The following is a 21,739-nucleotide window of genomic DNA, read 5'->3' as shown; positions in this document are numbered from 1 at the left end:
TTTATATATAGGATTGTGATATCTATAATATAGTCCCTTATTATACACAGGAAATTAAAATACGTTAGTACACCACAGTCTTCTCTTCATTTCCTGTACTAACTTGTGGGAAAATATATTATCCAATGAAATTATATTGAACTGATCTGAAAAAAAGCTTAATCATGTCAATTTTCCATGTGACCAGTTATATTGAATAAAAGTTGCTATCAGATCTTATCCAGTGAACACTGCCAATGCCATAGCATCTGGTCTTTCCTTAGAGTTATCTAAAGATGTTTTCAAAGTCTGCATATGTCATTTATGTGACTTTTACTTTCCACAACCCACATTAATAGAACCAAAGTAGATTGGAATTTTCTTTTATCGCACTTATACCAAACTCATAGTGGAAAATTATTTCTATTGAAATGGATTTTTTTTTTTTGTATGTCAGATTGCTAATTTATTTATTTATTTATTTATTTTTAGATTTTTATATACCGGTGTTCCTATATGAAATAAAGATCACATCGGTTTACATTGAAACAGAACATGAAAATTGCCAAAAGGCATTACATAGAACAAGGTTATGAAACTTGGAACAGTGTACATAAGTTCAAAATTTAATGATAACGTTGTAACATTGATGACCAAAAGATAAAGGAGAAAAAAAAAAAAAAAAGACTTAAACAATTAAGTTGACAGGTCTTATTGAGCATAAAAATTATAACATATAAGTGAGAACGTCTCAAGTGTCCTGCAGCAAGAGATTAGATACCGAAGTAGGTAGTGGTATGGAAAATGGGGGTTTGTGAAGAAGATATGTTCTTGCTGGTTGGAGGGGAAAAAATGATGATCATGGTCCTGGAAAAGCTTGGCTAAAGAGCCAGGTTTTAAGTTTTTTTTTGAATGAAGAGTGGCAGAACTCAAGCCGAATGTCTGGTGGGAGCGCATTCCATTGAATGGGGCCTGCTGTAGATATGGCACGTTTATGATGCGAGGATTTTGTTGAAGGTACATAGAGTGTGCCTTTATATGCTCCTCTGATGGGTCTAGAGGAGGAGTGAGGGCGTAGTTGGTTACATAATTGAAGAGGAGAGATATTGTGAATGGATTTATGAATTACGGTGAGTACTTTATATAGGATCCTTTGCTTTATAGGCAGCCAGTGGAGGAGCTTGAGAATGGGGGTGATGTGATCTCTTTTATTCGTATTGGTAAGGATTCTGGCTGCAGAGTTCTGTAGCATTTGGAGGGGTTTGATGGATGAATATGGAAGGCCAAAGAGAAGCGAATTGCAATAGTCGACTTTTGATAGAATAATGGCTTGTAGGACCATCCGAAAATCGTTGAAATAAAGAAGAGGCTTCAATTTTTTTAAGACTTGTAACTTATAAAAACAGTCTTTGGTGGTTGTGCTTATGAATTTTTTAAAATTGAGCTGATTGTCTAGCATGATACCTAGATCTCGAACATGTGGTGAGTGATTTAATATGGGAGTGGATGAGTTGAGTAGGTCAGCTGGGTTTAGAAGTTTGATGTTGATGTCTTGATTGATGATTAGGATCTCAGTTTTGTTGTTGTTAAGAATGAGGCAAAGGCTGGAGAGAAGATGATTGATCTGTTGCAAACAATTGTTCCAGTGAGCCAAGGTTTTTTGTAAGGATTCTGAGATTGGGATGAGTATCTGCATGTCATCCGCGTAGAGATAGTGAGTTAGGTTTAGTTTAGTAAGTAGATGACATAGAGGTAAGAGGTAAATGTTGAAGAGGGTAGGGGAAAGGGAGGAACCCTGAGGGACCCCCCGGTTGGAAGGGATCGGTTGTGATTCTTTGTTGTTAATCTTTACTTTGAATTGTCTATTTGCTAGGAAGGATTTGAACCAGCTGAAGACTGTTCCTTTAATGCCTATATCTGCCAGACATTTTAATAGAGATGAATGGTTGACAGTGTCAAAGGCTGCAGAGAGATCTAGTAGTATCAAAAGATGTGGTTGTTTTTTGTCCATATTAGATAGAATAGAATCGGTAAGAGAGATAAGGAGAGATTCAGTAGTAGATCAATAGTGAACAAACTGAACACCTGGAACTGGTGTAAGTACTACAGAAGCAATTAAAATTTAAATGAATTAAGAAATAGAAACTATTAGTTTCTCTTTAGCATCCACTTCACTCTTTTCTACTGAAAGAAATAGTAAAGCCTTGATTGTAGAAAGATGCTTTAAGAACATACACATTTTTCTTCAGTCTGAATTTTGTTTTACCATAGTTCCTTATACAGATAAAAGTTCCTATTTTTATGTTTGTAAATGGTTAATTGTTGTTGTAATAAATATATAACTGTTTAATTGTAGCAGTACAGTTTTATGTAAACTGTCGCCCTCAGAGCAGCTAAAAAGAATGTATGGGGTTATCAACATGTGTACTTTTAGGCACATTAAAAAGAGACTTTCCTTTGGCCATGTCAGAGAAGGAAAACAGCATGCATACATGACATTTTCAAAAGTCTGTGCATGATTTTCCATTCTCGGCAACTCACACAAAAGAGTAGGTGAAGACTAGGCCTGTGGTTTTAGTGCACATATTTTACCCAAATCTTCAAAGGGAAAGTGCCAGTGTGGTTTCCCTTTGAAAATTCAGGTAAAGTATGCATGTTATGCATGCAACCTCAGAAGCTAATTGAAAATTGCTGCTTAATGTGCATGGTGGAGCAATAGCTAATGTACTATGCACTAAATTTTAGTGACTCCATCATCCATGCTAAAAAAAATTGCAGACACAGCGTGTCCATAGTAGATGCATTGAAGTAAGTTAACCCCAAATCATACATAGTGCACATGCCAGCCTCAGCTAATCCCCTGTGCTAACTGACCCAAAAGTGAAAAGGCCAGTTAACAGAAGGATTCCTTGCTCCCCTCTCCATCTCGACTAACCGTACTACCATAGTGACAGCATAACTCTCCTGCACCCCTCAGGAATAAAGGCTTACCATTCCAGTGGTCCTATCTGTTCATGGGCAGGAGGCATGCAGGGCCCTTCCCTCTGCATTTTTGACCACATGATAGAGGTGAAGCACCCCAATTGGTTTCATTCACATTCCTGTTACACTCTGATGATTTAGTGTGCCCTTGGGCCTCAGACCGAACCCAGACCTTCAGGGCCGGGCCGAGGGTTAATGGTGTGTCCCACGATGGCTGACGGGCTGACCCTCTGCCAGGGCTGCAAACTTCCAAGGCCAGCACGCAAGGATGTTGGAAGTTGAATGGTCCTCCGACCATTCCGAGCCCTTTCGGACCTGCTGCAAGGAACAGCATGGAGCAGCAGGCCTGGCCTAAAGTTGAGGGCAGACAGGCCTTGACACGTAGACAGGACTATGGTCGATGCGACAGCATCGCAGACAAAACACAGTTGATGCGACGGCACCACTGACGAAGACACTTGGTTGATGCGACGGCATCACTGACGCAGACACTTGGTACTTGGCAACAGCTGGGAGGGAGGACCTTTGCACTGTCTCTCAGGGCGCCCTACTCAGCCCACCTTCACGGGCAGACCCAATGGACTGGTCGCGGACCACCCTGTCCCACTGCGCGCCCTACACAGCCTTTGAGGCTGTCCACGGACCAAGAGGAGAGCGGGACAAGCGCGGGGAAGATCCAGGCAAAGAGGAACTCCAATGACGAAGCCGGTGTCATCCGAAGCTCCCTCTATGGCTGGCGGGAACAGAGGCTCAGGAGCACAGGGACGAATCCCACCTGCAGGCCACTCCATTCTCGGGCACGACATCCTCCGAGAACCATGGCTCACGGAAGGCTCAGGAGCACCAGTTGAAGATGCAGGGAAGAACATCTGGAAAGGCAGGCACATCAGGATGAGGAAGATCATGACGAGACATCAAAACATGGACCGGGACCTCAGGCAGAACACCAAGACATGAAGATGTGGTAGAAGGCAGACGAGACGAGGAGCTCCACGAACAGAAGACCTTACAAGACTCTGGCAGGCAGGAGCCTCCAGAGGGGATGGTACTTCGATGCAAGGCCACAGCAGACTGAGAAGATAGCCCTCTTATAGGGCTCAAGCAGGAAGTCCACTTACAGGTGGGGCCAGCACACTTCCTGTGCCTGGCCCTTTAAATCAGGTAGAGAGGCGCGCGCTGGCGCCTAAGAAGCAAGCAGCAGGGAGCTGTGGAGGACCGCAGACAGCAGCCTGCACCGACATCTGTGCATATAGACGCAAGCAGGGCCTGAGGAGCAGGCCCTGACGTCGGCAGCAGCTCTAGCCGCTGTGGGGAGCCCTGGGGGCGCCTCCAGCTGCCGGACTAGCCCGGGGATGCGGCCTTAGTGCCGCGAAGATGGAAATGACATCGGGGGCAGCCCCGGCCCTGTGGGGAGGGGCAAAAAGGCTGCGGCTCCGACCACGGCGAAGATGAAGATCCGGGGCGGCCACCGGGCCGCGTGGGGTAGACGAGACCGCGGCTCCAGCCACATTGGAGGCCCGACGGCGGCGTCCTGCCACGTCGGGTGAAGAAAGCCGGCATGGTGAGTGAGCCTGCTCAAGGGGAAACCCACGGGTAGCAGAGTTCATAACAATTCCAGCCCACTTCTAATTTAATTGGAAGCCCAAAGGATCAGGAGGAAACTGATGGAACCTTCCCCATAAAAAAAATAATTTATTTATAAATTATCATGATATAATCACAAGAAAGGCTAATTAATAATTTTTAAAATTTCTAAATGTATTTGTTTATTCCATGTTTTTTTAAGTTAAGGTCCCTGAACACCATAGATTTTCATAATGGCTGATTAAAAAACTTCAAAGTGGTTGGAATTTAGAGGTTGCAATCAGCATCAATAAGGAGACGTTTTTGGAATTATTTTGCAGAACACATTACGATGAATATTATAGCTAAGAGCCTTGGGTTACAAAAGACAAATTAGACGTGTGCAACTTTTTACAAGGAGATTAATAGGCAGATATTCAATGCAGTTTATTCATCTACATTTGGATAGTCAAATGGTAGATTTGAAATTCATCTACAAGAACAACAATAATGTATACGAAAAAATAGTAAGGTAAATAAAACGTTTGTAATGTGAATCTTTGTATTTCAATACTACCACAGTTTATTTAGTGTTTGGAAAAGAGGCCCATCATACCATCCTGCGATATATGAACTTTAGTTATGTTCAATGCATTTACATGCAAAGGCACTTACAATCATCGATCCTAAGATGAGGACACTTTTATATTTGTTAAAATGTTTATAAAAACATAAACTTCACCTTCAACAAGTCCAATTCAAGAAAGCCCAACACAATATCATGTTTTGTAATAACTACTTCAGGGGCTCTTGATTTATTCTTTGCTGGTGAGGAGGACGGCGGTCACAATTCTTGAAACTTGTCCAACAAGAGTAGAGATGGATTTTCCAATTTCAAACAGTCATCCTGCTAGGTTTGAATAAAGAAATTGAGTGGAGTGTTTTTTGTAGCCTGTCCTATGTGATTTCATTGTTTCATGTCATCCAATTATGTCACCCACGTATAAGTGACGTACATCATGCATGCGTGCATAAAACGAACACAGAGCAAGTGTTTATGGAATGATAACCGACGCTTTTGAGACTTTATGGCATCTAGTAAGTGCTTTCTCAGTGATATGGATATTGCCTTCTGTGTGATATGGCATTTTATTTTCTTATTTTCTATTTTCCAGAGAATTCCTAAATTAAAGTCAGTGAGAATTGTGACTGTCATCCTCCGCACCAGCAAAGAAAAAATAAAGAGCCCCTGATGCAGTTATTATGAAACATGATATCGAGTCAGGCTTTTTTAAATTAAATTTTTGAAGGGGAAGCATACGTTTTTATAAGCAATTAAAAAAAATCTAAACAATTCTTAGAAAAGATTTTAATTTAGGAATTCTCTGGAAAATAGAAAATAAGAAAATAAAATGCTACAGACACGTAACAATGCTTAATGTATATCGCACTTTTCTGGCAAATGGGACATAATACAGACATAATAAATGCATATTTGTGTTCAGCTTGTTAAAATCTACTTGTTTCACCAAAGATTGTGGCGGAAACAAAATGTTCCCAGAAATTTGTTTACCAGTGTAATCTCTTCATTTTTCATGTCTTTTGCTCCTTTCTCATTTTTCCCTCTTTTCTTTATTTTGTGTTCCTTATTTTATCTGAGACTATCTGATTTAGTTGTTTTTTTTTTATTATTATGTCGATATATATCTTATTTTGTATTTAAATTATTTAATATTATTTATTATGCATGTCTTATTGTAAACAGGCCCGAACTATGGAGGGTGCAGTATATAAGAACTTTAAAAAAAATAAATAAAATAAATAAATATAAGTGACCCTTGCAGGTAAAAGCATTGACCATAACTAAAGTTCAAATATCGCAGGTTGGTATGATGGTTCTCTTTTCTAAACACTAAGGGGTAGATTTTAAAAGAAGCGCATGCGGCGTACATGTGCGCATACTACCAGGCACATGCGCATGTATGCCTGATTTTATAACATGTGCGCGCAGGTGTGCGCATGTTATAAAATCAGGGGTCAGCTCATGCAAGGAGTTGCACAATTGTGCACCTTGCACGCGCCGAGCCACGCTGCCTTCCCCCTTCCCTACCGACCCACCTTCCCTTCCCTTCCCTTCTCCTATCTCCCCCACCCTTTTCCCCCTACGTTTTTCTTTTTTTGGGTCTTGTTGCAAAACTTACTTCAGCCCTGGCAAATATGGCCACTGGGCCAGGAGCCTGACCCCTCCCCGCCCCTGGACCGCCCCTCTCCACCCACTCCCTGCCCCTTCCCGCCCCTTTTTGCAAGCTCTGGGACTTACATGCATCCCGGAGCTTTACGTGCGGCACCCAGCCTTTTAAAAATAGACCCGGCATGCGTAACCCTTTTAAAATCCGGCCCAAAATCAGTTGTAGTAGTATTGAAATGCAAAGACTCACATTGCAAACACTTTCTTTACCTTAGATTTGAAAATCATGTCAGCTGATCAGACCCAAGATAGACAGATAACACATTATTTGGCAAAATTTATCCGGCTAGCTTGGGGGCAGGGTGGGGAAAGAGCAGGTTATCTGGCTAGGTTAGCCAGGTAAATCTTGATTTTCAGCATTATCCAGAAAACATAGTTGAATAACATTAGGTCTGCCCAATAGTAGTGCTAAACTTAGCCATATAAACTTATCTGGCTAACTTTAAGTTAGCATGTATATTCAGTGGTGTTGACAAAGTTGGCTGGTAAGTTTATCTGGCTAACTTTCAGGCCAATACAGTAAAAACCGCAGGAGAGCAGGCAAGCACCCGCTCTCCCGGCGTGCGCACAAGCCACTCTCCTGTGCGTGCAATTCAGAAAAAAAAATTATTCAAATTAGGGCCCGCGGTAAAATGAGGCGCTAGGGACACTAGCGCATCCCTAGTGCCTCTTTTTTGATAGGAGCGGCGGCTGTCAGCAAGTTTGACAGCCGACACTTAATTTTGCCGGCGTCGGTTCTCAAACCCGCTGACAGTCACCGGTTCGGAAACCGGATGCCAGCAAAATTGAGCGTACGGTTTTCAACCCTCGATCCGCGGGCTGATTTTAAATTTTTTTAAAATTATTTTTAACTTTTGGGACCTCCGACTTAATATCGCCATGATATTAAGTCGGAGGGTGCACAGAAAATCAGTTTTTACTGCTTTTCTGTGCAGTTTCCTGGTGCCGGCAGAAATTAACACCTACCTTTGGGTAGGTGCTAATTTCTGAAAGTAAAATGTGCGGCTTTGCTGCACATTTTGCTTTCTGTATCGCGCGGGAGTGACTAATAGGGCCATCAACATGCAGCCAACAGCCTGTGCATTGGCTGGACAGTGGATGAAAACGGATCCCTAAGACTCACAAAATTGTGGTTTATATTTTAACATTCTGGAATCTTTTCTTAAATTAGAAAGTAAAGCATAAAAATGTTTTTCATGCTTTCTCATGTGCTTTTTTTCTGTTTGTATCTCTCTTCTCTGATTCTTATTAGTCTACTGAAGTGCAGCAACCATGTCATTGAACCATAACAGAAATGAATGTTATGTACTGTATATGTAAGGACCTTAGTTTTCAGTTTTAATTTTATTCTTCCTAGGAATTTCAATGTTATAACAAAAAAAAAAAATCGGTGGGAAAATGACTGTTCTAACACACAGGAGAAAAATTAGTGGAAAAGTCATTTTTCCACAGATTTTTTTTAAATAACATTGAAATTCCTAAAAACAAAATAAAAATGAAAATGAAGTCCTTACCTTTATGCTTTATAAGGAATGTTAAGGAGGCTGTACCGCAAGGTTGGAACAAATGTAAAAAATCTTTTCATTACTTCAGTGGCTTTTGTTTTCTGAAGTTAGCATACTGAATAGCACATAGTATTATGGAAATGTTCATAGTGCATGATTTATTTTTAGCCAAAAGCACTTTCTGAGCTACAAAAATAGCCTTTTTGAGATTCTATTCAATAATGGCTTATAAAATATAGCAATACATATGCTGCATGAAAATTGCCTTTTGAGCAAAAAGAAGGTTATTGCAGTTTAATAAATAGGCCCTATAATCTAATTAGCATTTAGTATAAGTAGAATGTCAGCTCCCAGTTCGTACAAGATTTTTTGTCTATAAAGTTATTGAAATGAATGTTGCACAGCACACCTCCCAAATTTACTGAAACACAGCCATCATGTTATTAAATGGTACAAATACCATCTATCAAGATGAATATATGTCATATATAATTTGATATGGTAATGGAAATGTGTTCTTTCCTGATTTAACTTGAGAACATTTTTAGAAATGTTTCTTTTACCTTGCATACATATTTTCCCCATACATATTTGATGTTATGCATCCAGATAGCATTCATTTCATACATAGGAGAATGCTTTCTACAACAAATTCCTGGAAGATTTTGTCTAACGCAGGAAGAAAAGACCTCAATGTAGCAGAGTGGGAAGCTTGGATGCCTAAAGTATGGATATCATTATGTGTTTCTTGTTATGCTACGCTCACAATCACCCTAAACTGAATAAAATGGAAAAACAGGTAAAAAGTTGAAAACATATGAATGAAGACCCATAGGTCAGAAGAAAAATATTCCATAAGAATGTATATTTTTCATAATCCCTTGACTATGATACATTTTGCATTCATGCAAAAATTAAAAAAAATTTCACAAGTGTCTTCAATCATGACCATGAACCATTTTGTAAACTATTACTTGTTAACTGGGGATTTCTCTCATCCTTTTACCCCCTCCCTCTACAGCCCTGTAATTTCAGTGATTTTCCTTTGGCAGGCATCACAGATTACAATGTGTTTGGAACATGGCCCTTATGTATGCTTATGTATGATTTACAATATTTTTTTTTTATTTTAGCTGCAATAAATTGATATACACTCAAAGAAACCTCTGTCTATCTATATATCCATATGCATGCATACAGCCTTCCCTAGTGCACATTCAGCAAGTGTTCCCAGAGGAGTGTTTAGGTCAGGGGAGAAAGTAGTGCAAGTAGAATGGAATTTCAAATCTATGCACATTATTTTTCATGGTGATTTCACCCTCACAAAAAAACAGATGCAAAGTCCTTAGGTACTTTATGAAACAATTTTCAAAGGGAACATATGCGTATCCATCCCCTTTGAAAATTAGATAACCTGCTGGGAGTTTTAAAATTGTCCTCTTTGGGTTGTTAGCACTGCCTATAGAGCTTTATCAGAACTGACTGCTGTGTAGAAGGGACACGAACCCAAAGCAACATTGCATAGCTCCCTCCCTGGGCTTCTGAGGGTAGTTCAGAAGTATAATTGTACCTGTTACTCTCAATCTGTTAGCTCCAATAATGATCTCATCTTCATCTGCAGAGAACAACACACTGTCATCTTCACTTCCTCTTACTTCAAACCTTTTACACTGGGCTTCCACAGCATCAGCTCCTGCAACCAATAAAAAGATAAGAAAGATCTTAAAAGTGAAAATAAATCTGGTGAAATAAAGACAAGCAATACTTTATTTCTAATTAAGAAAGTAATGGATCTTGAATTCCATGTCTCGGTTTAGCATCTTTGTACCTAGGTTTAATATATTCAGAACATCATGTAAATCTGCTTACAGGGTTCATTCCAGGGCCAGATTTATTTATTTATTTATTTATAATTTTTATATACCAACATTCTCGATACACAAATCAAATCTATGAAGGAAAAATGCTTAGTATACATAGCACATACTTTTCATTAAGGAAATGATGCATACAGGAAATAACTATCTGATATGCAAACAAGTAAACTTAGCTTTGGAGTATTCAAAGTAAATGCATTGACCAAAATTCAAAAGAAAATAAAAGTATCTATCACCTTTTTTTCTTTTCGCAATGTGTTTCCAACTTGTATAAAATGTAATCCAAGATTAATTAATTTATGCAGTTTAAAATGATTTAAATTCTGTTTTCAAATCCAGTGGGTGCAAAACTTACATGGAATCTCTGTTGCAATTATAAATGGTATGAGTCCAGTTTTCACTTCTATGTAAGCCACCAAATAGGCATGCAAGTCTGCCTCCAGAGATGTAGGCTAGTATTTTATAAAGTGTGTGGCAGGAGCTGCACCGTTTATAACGTACTGCATAGTTAAAAGCTAAATAGCTTACTTCTGAGTGTGAAAGCCTTTAAAAATTATTTCTGTGCCTTTTGCTCCTATCCTCTCTCCCTGATTCTTATCCACCCCAAGCACATTCCTTGATTTATAGACAAAAGGGAACTTTTTCACAGCAAGAACAGGGATGGATTTAAGATTTAGGCACCAAAGGCAGGATTGGGGAGTGCGAGGTGGGAGACCTGAAGATCAGACAGTGGGTTAAGTCCCTCTTCCTTCACTCAACTCCAGAGTCCTAGAGCGCCATGGCAGTGCCTCTTTAACTTGGATTGCTAGAGCAGGCTCTTCCTTGGCACATTTGCACTCCTGTTTTGCCTGGGTATTTGGCACCTTCAAAATTTGGTGCCCTAGGCAATTGCCTAAGTTGCCTATGCTTAAATCTGGGCCGCAGCAAGCATCAATTAGAGATGTAGACAAAAGAAGGGCATAACCCTGCTTTTATGGACAGTTTAAATGCAGATCCCTGGCTAGTAATTGTCAAAGAAACATAAAATACACCAAATACATTTTAGAGACTTTACATTAGATTAAGCATATGTTCTCCCTTAGCAACCTTAAAATAACAAACAACTCAATAATATTAAGATGCAGTCAGTAGTCCGGTGAGATGGGGCAATCTAGTGTTTGGCAGCAGGAGTCACAAGTATGATTATCTACCATTTGATATGAGAGGTTGTATGTATGTGTGCACCCAGTGCAAAGAAGTTCTCAATTTGAGAATGAGTCCAATCTCTGCATGCAAGTGTGGCAGATCTGGAGGCTGGCAGAGGTACAGAGAGGAGACCTTATTTTATTATCTGGATTACGTAGACATGTTCACATGGTGTTTCTAGGCAGTTAGCCATAGAAATATGATGGCAGAAAAGGACCATGAGACCCATATAGTCTGCCCAACCACCCAAATTATTTAGCATTATAATTCCCATCACATCCTTACAAATCCCTTGCTTTCTTGAGTTCAGATACTGTTTTTGTCTCTAACGCTGGGAAGGTTTTCTATACATTCACCACACTATCTGTAAAGAAATATTTCCTAAGATTACTCCTAGAACTACCCCTTTCAACATTATTGCATGACCCCTCATTCTAGATCATTCTTTCTGTTGAAAGAGGCTCCCCTCCTGAACATGGAATCCTTTGAAATATTTGAATGTATCCATTATATTTTCCCTATCTTGCCTTTCCTCCAGATTGTACATGTTTAGATCTTTTGGTCTATCTCTATATGCTTTAGAATGATGATCACTGGCCACTTTAGTAGCCACTCTCTGGATTGACTTCATCTTGTTTATATCCTTTTGAAGGTGTGGTCTCCAGAATTATACACAGTATTCCAAGTGAGGTCTCACCAGGGCCCTATACAGGGCAATATTATCTCCCTTTTTCTACTGACCATTCCTCTCCCTATGCAGCCAAGCATCTTTATGGCTTTTACCATAACTTTATCCATCGGTTTGGCCACCTTAAGATCATCAAATACAGTCACCCCCAGATCCTGATGCTCTTCCTTTGTGTTTGGAAGAATTTCGCCTCCATTACTGTAGCTTTCCCTTGGGTTATTGCATCCTAAAAGCATTGTTCAGTATTAAATCTTAGCTGCCAGAACCTAGACCATTCCTAAAGCTTCGCGAGATCCCTTCTCATATTTCCCACATCTTCCTTGCTGTCTACTTTGTTACAAATTTTGGTATGATTGTCAAAAAGACAAACCTTTCCTGACAATCCTTCTGTTATGTCGCTCACAAAAATGTTGAAAAGGATCAGTCCAAGGACTGATCCCTGAGGCACACTGCTACTAATACCCCTTTCTCAAATAAAATGCCATTTACCACTATTTTTTGCCAACTCCCGCTCAACCAGTTTCTAACTCAGTCTCTGTAGGTTCTATACCTAGAATGCTCAATTTATTTATAAATTTTCTGTGCAGAAACGGGTCAAAGGCCTTGCTGAAATCCAAGTATTCTATGTCTAGCTCTCTCCTTTGATCCAACTCTCTAGTCACCTAACCAAAGAAATTGATCAGATTTGCCTGACAAGATTTACCTCTAGTAAAACCATGGTGCCTCGGATCTTGCAATCCATTGGATTCCAAAAATCAGACTATCCTCTTTTTTAATAACAATTCCATTAGTTTTCTCACCACCGAGGTCAGACAGTAGTTCACAGCCTCCTCCTTACTTCTGTTTTTATGCATAGGAACCACATCTGCCTGTTCCAGTACTCCGGGACTATTCCAGACTGAAAGTGGCATTGAAAAGGTCAACCAGCAGTGTTGCACTTCCCGGCTGCGTCCGCTCCGTGGCCAGGCCTTCTCACCTCGCTGTCCCGTCTACGAGCTCTGGGCTTCCCTCTGCCGAAACCTCAGCTAGTTAACGGTGTCCCCGGCTCCCCTGCTCACCATCGCCAATGCTGGCCTCACAGCGGAGCTCCCGTAGGGGTTCCACATCTTCCTGCTCCTCTGCCCCGCCCCTAGGTGCACGCGTGGCCAACGTCACCATATTTAAAGACCAAGCACGAGAAACCCAAACCCGGTGCTCCCTGATGACATCATGCAACCCAAGTATACAAGGCAAGGTCCGATCCCCTGAACAGTGCCTTGGCAATCGGGACGTACACTCCGGTGTCTCTAGTTTGCCTGCTCCTGAGTCTCTCATTCCAGTGTCTCCTATTCCAGCGTCTCCTGTGTCTCCTGTTCCAACATCTTCTGTACCTTCATCTCTTCATCCCTGATAGTACCCTTCGGACTGATCTCACGGTACTGACCTTTGCCTGTTCACTGACTACTCCTGATTGCTGCCCGGACCTGACCTCTGTCTATTCACTGACTACTCTTGATCGCTGCCTGGAACCGACCTCTGCCTGTCCACTGACATCTTTGACCGCTGCCTGGAACCAACCTCTGCCTGTCCACTGACTACTCATGATTGCTGCCTGGAACCTGACCTCTGCCTGACCTGACTACTTCCAGATTGACTACAGGTACTGACCCCTGCTTCAGCTGACCACTCAACTGTTACTCTGGCCTTGATCCTCGCTATCCACTCGGACACTCTCTTCTGGCCTCCTGCGACCTCCAGACATTCTTGCTCTGACTTCGACCACACACCCTTGTTCGTGGTGGGCACTTCTCTACGCTTCCTCTCTAGGAGACCCTGTGAGGCCCACCTAAGACCAGGCGGCCTGGGTAACCAAGGGCTCAACCTGAGGGAACCACGGGTTTCTATTGGCGAAGCTCCAGCTAGCCTCTGTCTCCTCCTGTCCTCCGCCTCCTAGTGGCAGGCGTTCTCCTTGTCCAACCGGAGGGCCATACCACTCCTGCACCAGGCCAAGGGTCCACCTCCAGCGCAACAAGTTGCCAAGGCCATGGACTCGGCGGAGTCCTCCACCTTGCAGGCCATCCCTGGCCTAGCTGCTCAAGTCCGAGAACAGCAACAAGCCTTGGAAGATTTGACTTCATCTGTGGTGAGACTATGGTCTCAATTTGAGAATTCTGTTATGGCCAACTCAAGGAGTTGGACTCAAACCCCATCTCCATGGGCAACTTTGGCCCTTCCAGCTCCAATCCATTTTAAAGGGGGTCTGCGCCTCTGCCAAGGCTTCTTCAACCAATGTTTTATGCAATTCGCACTACAGCCTGCTTTCTTTCCAAATGAAACCACCAAGATCACCTTCATCCGCTCATGCCTTGAGGGGAAAGCCCTGGCATGGGCTTCCCCACTTTGGGAGCGTTCTGATGATATCCTCCATCACCTCTCCCATTTCATCTCCGTCTTCAAATGGACCTTCGAGGACCCCGGCCAAAAGGTGGTTGGGGGTCAGCAGCTTCTCCACCTTCATCAATGTTCGCATTCGCTCACCAAATTCACAGTGGAATTCAGGATATCAGCCACGAAACTGGGGTGGCAAGAGGACTGCCTATGGGCAATCTATCTGGATGGCTTGTCTCCTGCCCTCAAGGGCGAGCTGGCTGCTCGTGAGATCCCCACATCTTTAGATGACCTGATTTCCCTGGTGGGTAAGATCGATCATCGCCTACATCAGCAACACCATGAAGTAAAGTTCTCCCGGCCTTCAGCCCCACGCCCAGTACGTGCCTCGAGTCCCCAGTTGAAGGTGTAAATAATGTAAATAAATAAAGTTACCTGAAAGCAGGAAACAATGGGAATCAGTGTTTTGGCCAGCGATGCGATCTGAAGGTAAGCAGAATAGTTGGGAGAGAGGGTGCTGACAGCACCCTCTCTCCCAACTATTCTCTCTCCCAACTATTCTCTCTGTTGTGATAGTGCTGAGTCAGGTCTGATACAGAGAGGCAGACCACAGAGATGAGCCCTGAGCAAGATGCAATCAGGAAGTAAACAGTGAGAGAAGAGCTGTGCTGTCTTGGGCAGTGCTGCAGTTCAGAGTGGCACAGGAGTGAGGAAAGGAAAGCAGCATGTAAAGGATCCGCTGATTACAATCACAGTCACTGCTGATGGCTGTCCTTTTCCATGTGCAGAACACCAAAGCTGCTTTGCTGGGTGAGTTGTTGATGAGGGAAACAATTAGAAAGGGTTCTGGCCTGGTGTGGCTGGGCAGGGGTTCCGGTGCAGGCCTAGGCTCTGACAGTTTAAATGAGGTCATCAATGACATAATCAGGAGCCTGTGTTTAAGTGGGGAAGGCTACCAATTTGTGATAAAATAAATAAAATGATACACTTTTAAAAGTAAATGGCAGTAGTGTTTAAGAAAAGTGACCCTGACTTCCTGACTGGAACCAACTCCACAGTCCCAGGAACAGTTTTAAACAAAGAAATTGCCCAGTTAGAAGCACTGTTCATTTGAGAATAAAATAACCTGTGAAACTCAGGGAAAAGTTTTTTTTAAATATAGGAAAAGGGTTATTGAAACTTTAGAGCTTAAGTTTAATTATTAAAAATAATTTTTGATTTGTAGTTTAACTGAGACACATATTTGTGCTGACTGCTCATATTGTGTAGGTGTTTAAAGAGAGAGAAATGTAGAGAAAGTGAAAAATAAATATAAATAATATATGAAATAATATGTGAAAGTTTGTAAAAGCTAAGAAAATTAATTAAAAAGACTATTGGTATGATCCATACATCCCTGGTTGGGATGGTGCATTCCACAGCATAAAAAAAAAACAAAAAACAGAAGGTAAACATGAAGCCTTGACAACGGCTTCCCTAGAAACCAGTGAACAGGTGAGCGCAGGTATATACAGTTAAGCCATAGCGCATGATTAAAAAGAGAAATAGGCAATTTGATTAATAAAAGATGTACCAAAAATTTTATAAAGATGAAAATAATCCCAGCTAAAAATTCTATTGATAATACAAAATAGAAATGGCTAGTATATAACGTATAGTACTATTTAATAAGGTGACATCAGCAAAAGTAGGGATCTGCTGAGCTCAGAAAAAGAAAAAGCAGTTATTGAATACAGACAGTTGAGAGCCAGAAGTCTAAGTAAGCAGAGGTGCTGTCGAGGTCCTCTGACTTCTAGGCCCATAAAAAGTAGTATAAAGCATAAATAAGTAATGAAAGAACATTCACACTAGTAGGGATGATTGAGTGAATGAGTGAATGTATAAGGGTAGGTTCCTGATAAAGGTAAGGTAAGAGTAAGGGGAGATTAAATATAAAGTTAATGTTGTTTCGCGTATTAGTACAACAATTAATAGGATTAATGATGGAATGTGAATGTTGGTGATCTCTAACCCTGATGAACACTAAAAAATTGAAAATTCAGACTGGATCATCAAATGAAGTAATGGTCACATGATATACACTCTATGCTGAGAAGTTGTTAAAGATACTGTCAAATAAAAGTAGGTGCATTGTTTATGCCCTCATGGAATTTTACCCACATAATCAGGCTGATGTAGTATCGGCACGCATTAAACGCACGCTGATCCACCTCTCCTGGGCGCCAGATTAAATATTTAATTTAGGTGCCATGGTAAAAAGGAGATGCTAGGGGAAATTGTGCGCCCCAGTGCCTCCTCAGCAGCAGGAGCCTGGCAGAGGTGGCTGTCCGCCAGTTAGGAAACTGAATGCTCAATTTTAGAGCGTCCGTTTTCCTAACCTGTGCACAGCCACAGACTCAGGGCAGGCATTAATTTTAGTGAGTAAAAATGTTCATGTTGGGCACACATTTTTTTTGAATGGGGGGAATAGATAATAGCCTCATCAGCATGCATTTGCGCTATTACATATGTGCATGATTGGACGCGTGTTTTGGACACGCTAAACCCGTTTTACATCGAGGGTTATAGATACGTATTCAAAACACACCTCCAATCGCGAGTTGAGCCATGCACTGCAGCCAGTGCACAGTATTGCATCAACCTAAATGGGAGGGCAATTCTAAAATAGCCTATTTTCCCAACTAAATTACTCTTGAAAATTGCCTTGTAAAAAATTGTCTGCTTAGCAACATATTTTCCCAAAGATAAAGAATTTGAAAAAAAACATTGTGAATTAATCCCTTGGAGAAAGGTAGTATCAAATGGAAAAAAAACTTAGGGCTCAATTTAAGTTTGAGGGAAACACATGAACAGAATGCCCAAAGCTTGAAAATGAGTTTACACAGTGGAGTACTAAGGAGGGGTGCAGGGGTGCGGTCCACCCCGGGTGACAGCTGAGAGGTCAGCGGCTGTGAGCGCAGCCCATCCTGCTTGCGCTAGAAGAAGAGTGAGGCCTCCGGGCCATGAGCGGTGTGAGCACTGTGCAGCCGCCTAGAGCACCGAGGGTCTGGAGTCGGCAATTGCATAGCCTTTTTTTTCTTCCCACCACCACGGCCCGAAAGAGGAAGTGGTGGGTTCGTGGGGGTGGGAAGAAGGAAAGGTCATGCAGTCATGACCTGAAGCAGGAGGAAGAGCAATAGTGCTATCCCCCACCCTCCCCACCGCAGATGCAGGAGGTCGCGCCGTACAGTCCCAGTGCTTCCTCAAGAAAAATGAAGAGTCCCCGTCTGTTGCGGGGACTGAAGGAGGAAACTGCTGCTGTGCTTCTGAAGGGGAGCAGGGTAGGGAGTGAGAGAGAGTGTATTTGTGTCTATGTCTATGTTAGACTATGCCTGTTTGTGTGTGTGTGTGTATGGGAGTGAGGTGCACGTTTGTGTGTGAGAGAGGGTGTGTATGTATGAGAGAGAGAAATGGAGGGAGCCTATGTATAGGGGTGTGTGAAAGTGTGTGTGCAAGAGAGAGAGAGAGCCTGGGTGAGGGAGGGGGGAACAGGAGATCACTGGGTGGAGGGGGGAAGGAGGGAAGGAGGGACGGAGAAGTGATTGGGGGGATGAGGGATGGAGAAGTGAATCTGGGGTGCCAAAGGAAATATTCACCCCAGGAGCCAAATACTTCAGGTACACCACTGAGTTTTCAAGCACAATTTTGAAATAGTACTTTTTTTTCAGCAAAGACTTTATTTTCTGCAACTTCTGGAAGGAAAAAATGCAAATAAAATATCATGTAAGCAAAGTCTTGCATTAAAAGCACTGGATTAGAGATTAAATTTAAGAATCAGGCAAAACTTTCATTCTGCCTTGTACAAAAGTTTTGTTTGCACAGTATTTTTCCGTGTAACTTTTTCCCTGTTCTAACTTACAGAAAATTAAATCCTTCGGCAAAAGATTTTCCATTTCAATATTGTGCTAGCAGACTAATTTGTAGACATTTTGTACTTTTTCACTCAAAGCTTATATCTGGTTCTAAACATAATAACATTGGTCTACAGCCAAAATGCTTCCAAAATGAATGGAGTTAACCTTTACTAAATCTGGGCCACTGAGAATGAAAATGTTTCTTAAAATTGTTGATTGGCTTTAGTTTTCAAGATATGGAGAACCGCTACCCAGGCTATTGACCACGGCCATTTTGCCATCACTATTCAGACAGGGTCTCTGTAATGTTTTGCTGCTCGAGGAGCACAAGTGGCTGCACTCACCTACTGGCTGGAAGGCCTTGCTATGACAAAATACTGTCAAACTGTACATGTGGCAGGATGTCACCATGGTCACCGCTCCACGACTTTCCTTTAGGCGTGTGTGCACCAGAAGTCAGCTGTCTTAAAGGGCCCAGGGCAGGAAAATCTGCGGCACCCTCAGATGACATCATGACTTTTTCCTCTCTATAAGGGCTCTCTGGACATCTTTTCTTTACCTGTCACCTGTCTTCCATGTTCCAGTTTTCAAGACTACAAGTCTTACAGCCTTAACTTTGTCTAAGCCTAGGCCCATAGCTGTCTTCAGCTTCAGCCTCAGCCTTGCTCCACATCCATCTTCAGCTTTAGCCTTGCTCCACATCCATCTTCAGCCTCAGATTTGTTCCTCATCTCTCTCTTCAACTTGAGCCTCAGTCTTGCTCAACATCCATCTTTAGATTCAGCCTTACTCCATATCTGTCTTCAGCTTCAGCCTCAGCCTTGCTCCATGCCTGTCTTCAGCTTCAGCCTCAGCCTTGCTCCATGCCTGTCTTCAGCTTCAGCCTCAGCCTTGTTCCATGTCCATCTTCAGCCTGGTCTTCGGATGTGACCGTAGTCACAATCTCCTGGACTTTGTCATAGCCTGGCCCATGCAAAGACTCGTCCACCATCAGTGCAAACCTTCGGGTTTTACCCATGAAGATATGACAATTGCACCACAGCAAGAGGGGCTCATGCTTACATCATTAGCAACAAAAATGGTATATATCAGAAATAGTTTTTAATTTTTTTGTTTCATAGTAAATGTTATTTCTATAATCCTCTTTCAGATTTAATTTTTAAATTTTTATATAAACAGAACAGATAAAATATTATGCAACCATAAATACATAAGACATATGTTTAAAATGTATGATTAAAACTCTACTATCTACATACTAACTACACAATAAACATAGACAAAAAATGTAAAATGCAGATGACTTCTAAAAATTTGTATATTAGTGTAATTGATCCTTACTAAAACAAATCAACTCTGAAAATAAAATACCTCAGACAAGCAGGAAGAAATCATTTTTTTTCTAACTCCTAAAATAATTTAAGAATCAAAGAGGTCCATATTCAAACACCATTTAGACTGATAAAATAATAGTTTGTTTATTCTATTTTATTTTAAAATATTTGTTACATAAGAACATAAGAAATTGCCATGCTGGGTCAGGCCAAGGGTCCATCAAGCCCAGCATCCTTTTTCAAACAGAGGCCAAACCAGGCCACAAGAACCTGGCAATTACCCAAACACTAAGAAGATCCTATGCTACTGATGCAATTAATAGCAATGGCTATTCCCTAAGTAAACTTGATTAATAGCCGTTAATGGACTTCTCCTCCAAGAACTTATCCAAACCTTTTCGAACCCAGCTACATTAACTGCACTACCTGCAATTCCTATGTTCAGGGTGGGATACAGAGCAACATATACAATAAAAGTAAACAAAACAAACATAGAAATAAAACATAATTAAATTAATTTAGCTAGAAAAGTTGGGGGCATTCTGAGGGTGGGCAGGAGGTGTTCAAGTGAGGATCATAGTTAGCTGCATAAGTTAAAGGCTAATTCTGATACTCGGAGTTAGCCAGTTAACTTATGTGCCTAACTCTGGTCAGGCTGTAGGACCATCTAAAGTAGGATGGTGATGCATAACTGGATAACTTTAAAATAGCCGGTTATATTCAGTGGCATGACTGCACCGCTGAATATACCTTGCTAGTTAGAGAGATATGATTATCCAGATAACTAGCCAAGTGGCTCAGTGGCTGAATACTGTCCCCAAAGTGTTTCTATGTCAGGTTGATGCGTATAAAATCCACCACTTACTCACCTTCAACTATACTATGCACTTAAGGACCAGTGATCATCAAATAGTATGAAGGCAATTTTCAAAAGGATTAATGCACAAAAAACTGGGTTTTATGCATGTAAATGGACTTTACATACATAAATTTGCTTTTAAAAACTGCTACTTTTATGCTGGTAACTCGTTTGAAAAATCACTCTATAGGGCTGAATTGTCATAATGTTTTTCTTGTGTAAATGGACTTTACGCATGTAAATGTGCTTTTGAAAATTACTATGATATATGCTACCTTTATGCATATAATTCTTTTGAAAGTTACCTCCTTAGTCGGGTCATTCATCTGTGATGTGCCAGTATTGCGTGCGTTAGGACCTTATCGCATGTGGTACAATGCAATTAGGGGAAGGGGAGGAGTGCGGGTGGGATTTGGGTGGAGTTATGTCCCATCAGTGTTATGATCGTGGACCCTTGGGCCGGCTAGAAAGTGATGATGCAGCGCTGGGGGGATCCACAGCGGAGTCATAGCCGGGAGGTGGACTTGCAGTAGAGATTCAAGAGTTGAAGTAGAGATCCAAGGGTATGTTCACCACTAGCAGCCCACGATCCCCCCAGGAGGAGCCCGTGAGGACCCGAGCTGCTTGGACTTAGGCGCGAAGAAGAAGTTGGAGCCGGGAGACCAACAGGAAGTTCACCACTGGAAGCCCATAGTCCTCCCAGGAGGAGCCCGTGAGGACCGAGCCGCTTAGACATAGGAGCGGTCTCCGAAGGATGAAGAGAGAGAAGTATTCCAAATCAAGACAGGCTGCAAGATGCCAGAAGCAGGGTCTGGCCAAAAGTCAGGGCAGGTGGCGGACAGTACAAAGCCAAGGATGAGCCAAAGTCAGGAACCAGGAAGACGATCCGAAATCAGTCAGGAGACAAGCCGGGGTCTAAAGCCAGGAAGATGCAGGAATGAAGAAAAGACAGCAACTAAGGAGCTCAGGAGAGTGGAACCTCGTTGCAAGGCAAAGAAGAAGAGCCTGAGCAGGATTTAAATAGTTGACAGCGTCTGACATCAGCTCAGAGGAGGAGTTGGTTTTTCCCTGGCTGGTCCCTTTAAATTTGCAGCCCCTGCGTGCGCGTGCACCTAGGGGGCGGAGCCCTGGCCAAAGCAAGAAGTCCCGAAGCAGGAAGTGCCAGAGGGAGACACTGCCGCAAAGGAGCCAGGCTGCAGGCCACGAGGAGCGGGAGAATGCCGGGAGACACTCCGGAGCCAGATTGGAGGAAGGTAGGA

At 42.1% G+C, this 21,739-nt stretch overlaps 1 protein-coding gene across 2 annotated transcripts in view; it reads right to left on the bottom strand.

Annotated features, from left to right (window-relative positions):
* Nucleotides 1–21,739, bottom strand: part of SGCZ (sarcoglycan zeta) — a 939,669-nt gene that overhangs the window by 287,258 nt on the left and 630,672 nt on the right. The window contains exon 4 of one of the 2 annotated variants that reach the window (XM_029587183.1): nt 9,848–9,970. The exons of the other annotated variant lie outside the window; for it this stretch is intronic. Coding sequence (XP_029443043.1) covers nt 9,848–9,970 — 123 coding nt within the window. The remainder of the gene's footprint in view (nt 1–9,847; nt 9,971–21,739) is intronic. 2 annotated transcript variants of the gene reach the window in all.

The sequence above is a fragment of the Rhinatrema bivittatum genome, chromosome 1 (assembly GCF_901001135.1).
Source record: "Rhinatrema bivittatum chromosome 1, aRhiBiv1.1, whole genome shotgun sequence".
Lineage (NCBI taxonomy): Eukaryota > Metazoa > Chordata > Amphibia > Gymnophiona > Rhinatrematidae > Rhinatrema > Rhinatrema bivittatum.
This window is presented reverse-complemented; position numbering and strand designations above follow the sequence as displayed.